Genomic DNA, 12792 nt, shown 5'->3' on the forward strand with positions numbered 1-12792 from the left:
CCAAATATCTTTTATTAAGTGACGTAGTTCAGTCACAATGAGGAAAAAGTTCCCACAGTTGTACACAAGTTTCTTGTTCTGTTAAATCAAACAAAAATGTTTTGATGTCAGCATATACAACAATGAAATCCTTGGTTATCATGGGATTTCCCAGAAATAAGGTATAACCTCTCATATAACAGTGTAGGATGAAAGGTAAAGTGAGGAATGGCATTTCATGAAGTACCTGGAATACATAATAAGCCAAAGCATGATCGTCTTAAAGTTACTGGCTTTGCAAAGGACAAAAAAATAACCAAAGGAGGAAAGTAGTTTAATATACTATGGTACCAACATGTGTTTAAAAATATATTTTCCTTTTGATCGTTTAATATTTGTTGAGCACTAACAATGTTCAAAGAAATTCATAAAAACATTCACCAGTAACACAATCATCAAACATCCTGACAGTCTTGGGGAATACGAATTCCGGGGGAAGGATATTTCTTCGGAGTCTAGCATGCCCAGAAGAAAAAGTAGCACACTCAGGCTTGCTGGCAGCACCTTCCTTCATGTACGCAAACAGATTTAAGGCTTTCTAAGGAGCTTGACTACATAATGAGTTATCTGACCCTTTAAAGAATCACAGGGGGAAACAAACAGATGTGTCAGATATGCATTTGGGACTCTTTTGACCAATGCACTGTTCAAGCAATAATTAATAAGAATTCACAGCAGCATAAATTCTAAACAATGCCTTAACTACAAAATGGAATTTGTAAATTGGCATTGAGTTATGACACAGACCTACTACTTGCTTTTATGCCCAATTTTATTTTTAACTGGGTCATAAATAAAAAAAATACATAAATAGTATAAAGAATAATAGAACAAATACCCATGCATCTAGCACTCTGCTGAAGAAGAAAACAATGCCAATACTTTTTTTTGTGTTTATCATTTTTGCAGCTAATATTTCCTAGATTCTCAAATAAGTGAAAAAATTATTTCTCCTGGCACAAGTTTCACTTAACCTTGATTATCTTTAATTATTCTTTATTCTTCTACCAGTAAAAACACTGAAAATCAGAGATTGGAATGTGTTATCATCCCTCTAAAAGAGAAAGTCTACTGTGAAGTTTGTCTCACCCCAGACCCTCAGTATACATAAAGTTAAAAGTCATAAAAATGTTTTTACTTCAGACTGACTATGCAGCTCTCAAGCACTTTGAAATATTGCTGGTATTAATAACTATAGGAATTAACTAATTCATTTCAACAAATACATTGTTAGTTCCTGTCACTTGCCTGGAATATTGGGGTTAAAAATACACAATGTGAATTCTGCCCTCCAGGAGGTTACATTTTATTTGCATAATGCATCTTATTTGATGAAGCAAAGGAAAGTATAAGACAGCAGAAGGCCATCTCACGCCCTTGGCATTTGCCATTCTGCCATGAATATCGTGCCCCTGGGAGGTCTCGCATCGGGTTTGCTGAATTGCAATAATCAATATACAGGCTCAGAAACTTCCCAATGTTTTCCAGAGTGAAGCAATGACTCATGAAGGTATTCACTTTTACAGATACTCTAAAATATATTTGTTCCAAAGGAATTAGCAATGACATCTTCTACAGTTCTTCAATATAAAGGATATAATTCAGAAGAACAGTGCCTGGCATCCAAGATGTCTGGCGTCCACCAGGCATGTATTTTTCACTAGGTTCATCAAGCACCATTTTACTCTCCAAGAATCTTTCCACTGGAGTCATACCAAATTCTTTATGTTTCTCAAACAACCTATGCAGTGTCACAACTCCTTGTCATTGCCTTTAATATTCCCTCTACCCTGAACATCTTTCCACCCATCTTACATGTTTATGGCACTACTCATTTTTAAAGACCCAGTTCAAATGGCATTTATGAAGCCCTCCACAGTCCACCAATCCCTCTCTCCTCTCTGCTGCTGTAGCACTTTCCACTCTCTTTATTACAGTATTTGGCACAATACACTATGGTTTTTGCTTCACCTATCTGCTCCTCCCCTAGCCAAAGAAGTCCTTGTAGACAAATTCAACTAACCATTTTTGAGAACTTATTAAGTTTCAGATGCTGTGCTAGGTATGACAGACATAAAGGTAAAAATATATTTTCTACCCTCAAGGAACTTACCAGCTTATATTAAAGCACACAAACATGCAAGCAATTTGTCAAAAATGCTCTATAGGAGTGTTATTTGTGGTACGGCAGGAGGAGAGGAAGGAAGATCTAAGTCTAGGGGAGGGAAGATTTCACAAAGGCAGCAATAGTTCAACTGGATTAGGAAGGGCTCTCTAATCAATCGAGCAGTGTATATGTGATTTTTTTTAAATAGGCAGGGATTCCAGAAGCATGGGAAAAGCATTGAAGGACGGCAGAGCATGATGAGTGTAAGGACATGGATATAGCTTGGAACTGCTGCAGCGGAAAGTAAGAAGAGCACAGGGAAAAAGTTTCCAAGGTTCTACAAATTCATCCCTTCCCTGCTCTACCAGCAAGGACTTTGACATATAACCAAGGAATATACCGATGTCATCATCACAGAGCAGATGAAGGTAAAGGGCCCACCTGCTCATTTTTGCCTGCATGACAGCTCTCTCTTTACCCTAGGAACTCCATCTATTTTAACTAACACAATTTCAATGTTGCTGGGTCAGCAAAATATGGGGTTCCCAATAAGGATCTTGAGAGTCGTGATTTGCCTTATCTATAAATAATGCACTTCTCTGATAATTATATATCTATAGATATGAGGAAAACTTAATACTAAATGTTAATAAGGGTATTAATTCTAGGACCCTCTTGGTCTTGACTAATTAGGGTTTCACTAGCACTACAAAAAGAATCCAAAAATTAAAGGAAACTAGCAAAACAAAAACCCAAACTTCTAAGTATGAGGTAACCAACTCTATCTGTACTGGACAGAGTCCGTACAATTCCTTGAAAATGGTATCAGCCATTCCTATAGTGATAAATATAAAGGGAGAAACAACTGTACTTAATAGCTTCTACCTTGATACTAAGAAAGGAAGAGGTACTGTACCTTTGGTCCTCGAGGCCTGGCAGTTTTGCCCATCAACTTTTCGTCATCGATTTCGCATTGTTCCAGAAGATCCAAAATATCTTCCTCCTTCAAAAGATATTTAATTCAAATTGTCATCACCAATGGACTCTAGAATTTTTCCAAGCTGATTAATCTCCAGAAAACAGTATACAATGACTCCTATAATATCTAATGAAGATTGCTCAGATCAAATGAATAATAAAGGGTCAGGAACAACTCTTAAAAATTTTTTTCACTAAAACCTGATAATATAAATAATACATTGCTGAAATGTATTATGTATTATCATAAACAAATGTATCCTTATGTTTTACTATACTGTTAAAGCCTGAAAGTAAAATAATTTAATAAATTAGCCTATTAAACACTACAAAATTTCTATAAGTCACTCTACTTTTCTAGACCACAATTTCATCAATCATTTTTATATTGATCATTACAAAGTAATACTGCAACTTCTGACAGAAAATTGATGACTAGCCTAATAATTAGCAATCTAGTATTAACATTCATTTAATAGGCACAATTTAATGAAACTTTAAAATTTTTAACTATTACACACAGTATCTTTAGAATTGTATAAAAAGTTTTCATTCTACAGGCTTAATACCTTCTCTTTTCCTCTTCTAGAATCATTTTGATGTTAAAGGGAAAAGTTATAAAAAAAAAGTTATAACATATAAAAGTTATAAAAACATTCCCAAGTGAATGTTGAGCAAACCAGAGCAACAGGACTACAAGAGCTAGACTGAAAATTGAATCATCAACGGCTCCATTGAGCTATTTGTTCAACCTATAAAAAGATCTCATCTTTATCTATAGGATTTTTATTTCAGTATCTCTTAAAAAAAGGTTTGTGAAGAAACTAGAAGTATCACTGTGCAACAGAAATTTGTAAAATAAGCTATTCTTCATGCCAAAGAAAGTTTAGCTATTAAAATACCAAAATACTTTTGCTATGAAGTTTGATTAAACAGCAATTCTACAATAAATTCCAAGGCACAGAGAGTTAAAATGAAATACATGGAGGTCTGCTTCTGTTTAGGAGAAAGTCATAATGAACAGTCATTTTCATCATATCAGCTAGAAAAAATTAAATAATCATATTTTTAAGATATTGGAAAGCTGTGGATAAAAACTAGTACATAAAAACTAAATACCAGAGAGAGAGTTCTTCCTAGTTGGTCGGAGATGAGTGGCCACTTTCTACATTGGGGTAGTTTGTCATGTCTGCACACAGACAGACAAAGATCAGGTCTAGAATAGGCAGAGAGAGCCCGCTAGGATAAAGAACCCAATAGAGTCCTCCGTGGTCATGTTGGCTAGTGTACCATCTAGAGGAGCCCCACAGAACTGGTTCTCGTCACCTGCTGCGTCTCCGCGATAGCAATTTGAGTGAGTATGAAGTGATGTTGGAGGAGGGAGGCATGGATGGAAAGCCAGAAATACGTCACTGTCATCTTACACTTCTTAGATACCAATAGGGAATGAGGCCTGTAATAAACACTAAACAGATTGCACCCTCAAAGCACTTGAAACCAGAGGTAAACTAAAACCACTAAACCCAGCTTGGACCCAGTTCAACCTTTCTTACTTTAGTTTTACTTTTTAATTGAAATATATTTGACATGTAACACTGTAAATGTAAGGTGTACAGCATATTGATTTGATACATTTATATAATAATGCCATTGTAGTGATAGTTAACTCCTCTATCAAGTCCCATAATTACCATTTCTTTTTAGTGGTTGGAATAATTAAGATCTAGTCTCTTAGCAAGCTTAATGATTATAATAAAATATCATTGTCTATATTCACTATAGTGTGCATTGGCTCTCTAGAACTTATTTACTACTAGTTGCAAGTGTGTACACTTAAATAATATCTCTCCTATTCCCCTACGCTACCACCAAGCCTCTTTTTACTTGACTTTTTAAGATTTCACATATAAACGATATTATACAGTATTTGCCTTTCTCTGGTTGACTTATCTCACTTAGCATAATGTCCTCAAGGTCCATCCATGTTGTCACAAATGGCAGGGTTTCCTTCCTTCTTGTCACAGGATGATATTCCAATGTAGATATATGCGACACCATCTGTATCTATTCATCCACTGACAGGCACTTAGGTTGTTGTTTCCCAAGTGGCTGAATCAATTTATAATCCCGCCATGAGTGTACAAGGATTCACTTTTTCCCACATCCTTCCCAGTACTTGTTACTCTGGTCTTTCTGATAAAAAGCCATTCTAATAGGTGTAAAGTGATATATCATTGTGGTTTTGATTTGCACTCCTTGATGATTAGTAATGTGGAGCATCTTTCATGCATCTGTTGGCCATTTCAATATCTTCTTTGGAAAAATATCTATTAAGTTTCTCTGCCCACTTTTTAATAAGATGGGGATTTTTATTGAGTTATATGAATTCAATATACATTTAGCTATAAACTCCTTTATAGATATTTTAGATATGGTTTACAAAAATATTCTTCAATGCCGCAAGTTGTCTTTTCATGTGTTTTGTTTCTTGCTGTGCAGAAATTTCCATGTTTGATGTAGCACCACTTTTGATTTTTGCTTTTAACTTTTCTTCAACTCAGAGTAATCAGCCCTTCACCCTAGCACCCTGTAAGAAGAAAGATATGCCTTCTTTTGGAGAAAATAATAGTTTGATTTTTATGATTCTTTTATAAACAATGTTAAACAAATAAAAATTATAGGATATTCAAAATAACAAAAAATGTGAATCATAATCAAAAGGAAAAAGCAACAATAAGAGAAGGTCCATAAATAATTCAAATACAAGGATTTTTAAACAATTATTATATACATGTTACAGAAAACAATGAAAAAGGGAACAAAATGAACGGAAGAGACTGAATTTCACTAGAGAAATTAAATTTTAAAAAGCCAAAGAGATATTCTTGAGTTGACAAACATAATCTAAAGTTAGGATATGATTGGGTAAGCTCAATGGCAGTCTAGACACCACAAAAACATGTCAATAAAAATTATCCAAACTGAAACAGAGAGAAAGAGAGTAAAAATGTGAAACAGAATAGGGCCTCAAAGATATATAGGATGATGTCCAATGATCTAATGTATGTGAAACTAGAGTCCCATAAAAGAGGCAATATATAAAATACAACAAATATATCTGATGAAATAATGAAAGGAAATTTTCCAAAGCAAATGAAAGACATTAACCAACCTCTTCAAGAAGCTGAAAAAACTACAAGCAAGGTCAATACAAAGAAAATCACACAAAGACACATCAAAGTCAAAACACTGAAATAAAATAAAAAGCAGTCAGGACAAAAGACATATTATATTCACAGGAAAAACAAAAACAATAATGGCTGAATTCTGAAAAGAAACAAAAGAAACCAGAAGACAAGGAAATGACATCTTTAAAAGTACTGAAAAAAACAAAAAAGCTTCCAAGCTAGAATTCTATACTCAGTTAAACTATTTAAAATGAAGGCAAAGTAAAACACAATTTCAGTAAAAAGAGAGAGGAAGGAGGGAAGGGAAGGAGGGAGGGAGGGAGGAGGATGGGAAGGAGGATCTGAGAGAATTCATACTAAAAGGAATGTGAAATACTAAAGAAAGTTTCCTCAAACTGTAGGAAAGATGAATGTCCCTATCAGAAATATGCATCTTCAGAATGAAATGAAGACACAAGAAAGGATCAATATGTGAATAAACATGAAAGTCTATTTAGAAAACTTTTAAAGACCACTTAGTGCTCAGAAAACAAAAATAATGTATTTTAAAGACTGTAACACATGTAAGAGTAAAATAAATAATAACAGCATTAAATCTAGACAGGCACCAAATAAAACTAAGTATTAGAGCTCTTATATGGTCTGTGAAGTGGTAAAATACTAATTCAAAGTAGACTATTATGATTTAAGGATGCATACCATAATTACTTTCTAAAAACCCATATTATGCTGCAAATGTAACTAGAAGCCAATAGTGAAGATAACGTAGTTAAAAATTGATTTTCCAAAAGAATAAAGCAAAAAAAATAATAAACAGATGGTGTAAGTAGAGAAAAAAGAGTAAAAGACAGACATAAACCCAACTATGCTGGTTACTGCATAAAATGATTTAAAGACACATTGTCAGACTGGATCTTAAAATAAATAGGACCTAACTAATAATTATCAGAGGTATTATAAATATAATAACAAAAATGAATTGGAAGTGGATGGATGGTAAAGGTATGCTATTTAAACAGTAGCCATAAGAAAGAAACTAGTGTGTTCCTGTTACTCATACAAAGTAAAACTTAAGACAAAGAAGGTTACCCAAGACAAACACTTCATAATGATAAAATAGAAAAGGTGAATTCATTAGTAAGACACCTTCATAACTTCAAATGAAACAAAAATCAATAGACCTAAATCCACAAATCTCCCTCCATAATTGCTAAATCAAGTAGGCCAAAAAAATATAAAAGGATATAGAATATTTGAACACTACTAGCTGAATTTACTTAAAATGACATATACAAATCTCTGCAACCAATACCTGTTGTATAGACATTTTTTCCAAGTAGACTTGGTATATTTGCACAAATAAGCCCCATATTGAGACATAAAGCAAGACTCAATTCATTTCACAAGACTGAAATCAGAATGTTTTCTAACACCAATGAACAAACTTCTAAATAACCAAAATAAATATCAGAAAATAATTTAAAATGGCAGTTAATAAAAATATAATATATAAAATTGCTAGATATAAGAACATACAAAAATAATCAAATATTTACATCCTAGCAACAAACCAAAAAAAATGAAAAATTTGAAAACTATTTATTAGCAACAGTAGCAAAAAATCGAGTACTTAGAATAAATTTAATGAAAGAGGTTCAAGAAATATACAGCAAAAACTACAAACATAGCTGAGTAATTAAAGACTCAGATAAATGGAGAGCTATGCCATATAAATGGATCAGGTACTCAGTATTGTTAATTCCCCAGAAATTGTTTTACAGATTTCTCATAGTCCCAATTAAAATCCCAGCAGCCTTTTTTTTTTAACATTCTTAAGATGATTTTAAAATTTATATGGAAAAGTAAAAGGTCCTAGAAAGGCCAAAAGAGTTTGAAAAAGAACAAATTGAGGGCTTACACTACCTGATTTCAACACTTACTACAAAGTAACAATAGTAAATAAAGTATAATATTTGGGCTTACAGGCCAATAGAACAGCAGGGTAAAGTTGCAACATTTAACCTAGATTTTGAATATAGAGGTTGAAAAGGAATTAAGGTTTGAAGGCTATTTAATATCTGTCAAGCACTTTAATAGACTACTTTAATTAATCTTAATTTTATTTTCACAACCAGCTTGCCAAGTAGTTTTTAATACTACTCTTTTAGTGATGAGGAAACTATTGATCAGAATTTAGCCTAAGGCTACAAAATTAACACATGGGGGAACTGGGATATGCATCTAAGTCTATCTGGTTCCAAAATTCCTAGGTTTCTACTAGAAAAAGGGTGGAGGAGCAGAGTAATGAGAAGAGGGGACAGATTCTTTACCCACAGGAGAGAGAAATCACGTTATAACACAGGTGAAGAATAATGAAGACAGGTCTCTCACTGTCTGGGTCAAGAAAAACAAAAGGGCCACAGACAATTCTAATGGTAAAACATTTGGATACATCAAGAGAAGGAAATTTGGAGGAAAAAAAACACTTGGGTTATGTAATGTTCCTTCTGCTTCTGCCTCTCGGGTCTACCTAGCTTCAAAGCAGCTTCAAACCTTCTCTTGTAAAATCTGAGTGAAAAGCCCGTATCTATCATGATTTTTGAATCACTCAGTGTACGAAGAGGGTATCCAAGATACTGGGGATATATCACTACAGGGAGATGTCAAGTAATTTAAAGTACAAGCAGTTTTAATAGGTCCACATAAAGTTATTCACCCAGTGGGACATTAGTAAGCATAATGCTAGCAGAGGCTTGTTTAGCACATGCACACTGGGCTTGTCCTCTTGAAATTCTCCCTTTTGGAACCCCAAGCTCCCAAATTAAGAGATCTGGCTGCCCTGCTGAGAGACTAGGCACAGAGAAAGAGGTACACGGCCAGCTGCCCAGGTGTCCCAGCTATCTCACCTGAGGCCCCAGGCATGTGACTGAATCCATCCTGTATATCCAGCCCCAGCTGACCTTTCAGAGAAATGGGGTGCATCATACTTGATTCACAAGATAAGCAGAAGGAACCACTCGAGTGGGCCCAGCCAAGAATGCAGAATGATAAGCAAATAAATGAAGTGGTTTATGCTGCAATAGATATCTGATAGACCTTTTAGTAAACAGATTACTGTGTGTGGGTGGGGGAAAGTTTGCTAATATGCATGTGTGTTCTCATTACTTCTCATACGCTAGACCTGCACAATCTCAGGAAAAAAATACTGTGTATTGTTAGTTACAATACAAATGACGAGAGCATCACAAACCACTTGGTAAGCATAAATGGATTTTTTATTCAGTTACATGTACACATTTCTGTTATAAAACATGTTTTTAAAATCAACATTCTCTACTGCATAATGTGTCCTGTTAGACATCTTATTTTGGAAATCACTTGGTTGGTTATGAAATGTTACCAACTGTTAAAATGGAAGCAAGTACATCTCCAGTATAAAATGTATTCTATATGTGGGACTGAGGTAGGTTGTTTTTAAAGACATACTATTTGGCTTAATTCTTTTTTCTCTTTATACACACTTATTCCTTTACCTTCATCCTTTTCAAAGGATTATTCAGCTCTCGCTGGAATGAAGCTGCTCTTCCTGAAAGAAAGGTCTGAAAGGCAGCAGCCAACAAATTTTCATACTTTTCAAGCAGAGTTTTATCTTCAGGAGGATAAATTCGTCTACAATAAAGTCAGATAAACCAACTTGTGTAAAAGAAGCTATTACATTGTAAGACTTAAGTCAACTACATAGATAATCCATGACAACTTATTCTGCCAGGCACTTCCATAGGTGTCAGAAATAAAGATGTATACGGTTATGAAAAATTCATAAATTGTCACCTGTCATGCACACAAATTAAAGTTTATCTAGAGAATTATCTTAAACACATGATACAAGAAAAAGGTTTAGTGGAAGGCAGGTGGTTGGACACTCATTGCAATCGGGCTTACTGAAGAACTGTAAAACTCTGTGGGAGAAAGTTTAGGTGACGGGGGATAATTTGGAAGTTTCGGATCTAGTGTGGTGGCTGAAGCAAACAAGAAGATAGAGAGTGACCCCAACGGTCTTTTGGGGAGGTGGAATTTGCCTCTCTGGGAGAGGGAATTGGGCAGAGGTAGGGTGACAACGGATGCTGCTGGCATCACTGTGCTGATGGTGTTAAGGACAGGAAAGAACGTCTTGCTGTGAGTGCAAGCTCCGTGGCCCCAGTCCTCCCAACTCTGCTGAGTCACTGTCAAAGCTTGAGAGGAGGGACACTCTTTCAAAGACGACAGGGAACTTAGGGAAGCACCCTATCATCCTGTCAAAGCGGATACTGGGGGAGAGTTCCAGTTCAGCAGGGTCCACGTGCATTCTATCGTCTCATACCTGGCTCTTTCAAACACTTTCATTACTTGCTTGGTCCCTGGTATATTAGAGTTTAAAACAAAATATAGCGACCACTTTGAATTGATAGAAAGAATACTAGGAAACCTGAAACCTGCCTTTCTCAAAATACCACATTGTAACCAAATAAGGTGGCAGGGTAATATCAGATTTAAAAGGCCTCACATAACCACCCTCAAGGCTGGCTGGCAGGGGTCTCCCAAGTCTGAACCATCTACTTGTTGATGACCTTTCATTATAGAAAAATATTACACAAAAGCACTTTCTTAAAATAAAATAAACAGTGTTTAAAACAAGCTTAAAGGGTTACAAAATGTTGACTAATTGTTTTGACACTTAACTTGCAAAATCTACGTAAAAAGGAAGCATGCTCACCTATAATTCCCCATATGGCGATTTTCATGTTCTTCTTTAGAGATCTGCTTTCGTACTTGAGCAAGTCTCTCTTTCTAGAATAAAGAAATTTTACAAATAAAACCTGACAAATGAATTATGCAATTCAAAATGTGGGTGTGTTAAAATTTTCATACCAACTCTTCTTTCCGCCTCTCCAACTGATGTCTCTGCTGTTCCCAGTCTGAGGACCCTGGTAAGAGCCTTTTTATTGAATTTTGACCATAAAGCCTCCTTTGAGCCTCAGCTTTTTGTCTGGCCAAGTTTCTCCTTTTATCACTGGTCCTAAAATATAAAACACAAGAGCATATTCCAGAATTCACCAGACTCTGACCATATCCCTGTGAGGAGAATTAGCAGAAAAGGAGACACATAAAGATGAATCAATGTTTATTAAACTATATATCCATATTATGTCCATCTAATCATCCATCAAATAAGTGTCTCCCTATAGTACATATAAGTTCTGAAGGTAACAGAATAAATTGGAAATAGTATAACAACTTACTATCAGTACAATCTTAGGTCAATTACCTATTGAGTCTGTTTCCCCATCTATTAAATGTTAACAAAAATGTTTCCCTCCCACAGTTCTCATAAACATTAACTTATGGTAACATTAATAGGTCCATAATAGATGCTGGTCCCTTTCCCCTTCAACCAATTCCATTCATATTTAAGCATTCTCACTTACACTGACCACCCAACTATATTTCCAATGCTGAATGAAATCCAAGCCTAACAATCACTATTTATTTGAAAACTTCTGTAGAGTCCTCATTTTTGTCCAATCTTGAAAACTGAGTTACAGTTGTCTGATTTTTATAGGAAAAGTCCTGTTGTGAGATTGCTTTCCTATGAAACTCGTTCCTCTCCCTTCCACCCGACATAGCTGTGTCGGGTGGCGAGTTCTTGTTTAATGAGTAGTTTCAGTTTTGCACAATGAAACGTTCTAGAGAAGGATGGTGGTAATGGTTGCACAACAATGTGCCCGTACTTAATGCCACTGAAGTGCACAATTAAAAATGATTAGGATAGTAAATTTCAGGTTAAGTATATTTACCCAAAAATTTTAAAAATGAGTTGACAATCACCAGAAGAACAAAGCTAAAAGTACATTTAAATGAGAGTATGCGCAAAACCATGACCATGTGAAACAGCACCACACAAGTATTCTTAGAAAAATTAATTCCAAGGCAGGGAAAAGAACAAAAAGTGATCATACTGGTGAGAGATGCCTGGGCCAGACAAAACACTGTCTCATATACAATCTAAGATCAAAAAAATGCCTTGATGTAATGTTCAAACTTTATCTGATTGTGTGGAAATTATGTGATTAGAATATCAGAATTTATAAAAATTGGCATTCCAATGTTGGCATTCCTCTGGGCTCTGACGCCTGGGCCCCTCTTCACTCCTCAATTTATACAGCCCGACTGCGCGCTCTCATCCATTAGACTCGAAGACAATCTGTGCACGGATGTCAGTCACACAGACATCCTGTCTCCTGGGGCACCGTATATCAAATTTCCCATTTAACAATTCTGCCTGAGGTCTCAAAGCGCCTCAACATTAGCAGGTTTAAAACTGGTCTCTCTCTCTCTCTCTCTCTCTCTCTCTCCCCCCCCTTCCCCCATCACTCCTCTAAATCTGTTTCTCACTTAAAATTTGTATCTAAGTCGATGATGTATCCTCAAACAGGGCACCCA

At 35.4% G+C, this 12792-nt stretch overlaps 1 protein-coding gene across 6 annotated transcripts in view; it reads right to left on the reverse strand.

The window, feature by feature from the left end:
- Nucleotides 1–12792, reverse strand: part of TTLL7 (tubulin tyrosine ligase like 7) — a 138504-nt gene that overhangs the window by 48829 nt on the left and 76883 nt on the right. For all 6 annotated transcript variants that reach the window (XM_054566907.1, XM_054566906.1, XM_054566902.1 and 3 more), the window contains 4 exons: nt 11221–11368; nt 11066–11139; nt 9846–9981; nt 3063–3149 (listed from right to left, as the gene is read on the reverse strand). In XM_054566907.1, the coding sequence (XP_054422882.1) occupies nt 3063–3149; nt 9846–9981; nt 11066–11139; nt 11221–11368 (445 nt within the window). The remainder of the gene's footprint in view (nt 1–3062; nt 3150–9845; nt 9982–11065; nt 11140–11220; nt 11369–12792) is intronic.

Source organism: Pteronotus mesoamericanus, unplaced genomic scaffold (assembly GCF_021234165.1).
Source record: "Pteronotus mesoamericanus isolate MK-2021 breed Mesoamerican mustached bat unplaced genomic scaffold, CSHL_Meso_final contig_181, whole genome shotgun sequence".
Lineage (NCBI taxonomy): Eukaryota > Metazoa > Chordata > Mammalia > Chiroptera > Mormoopidae > Pteronotus > Pteronotus mesoamericanus.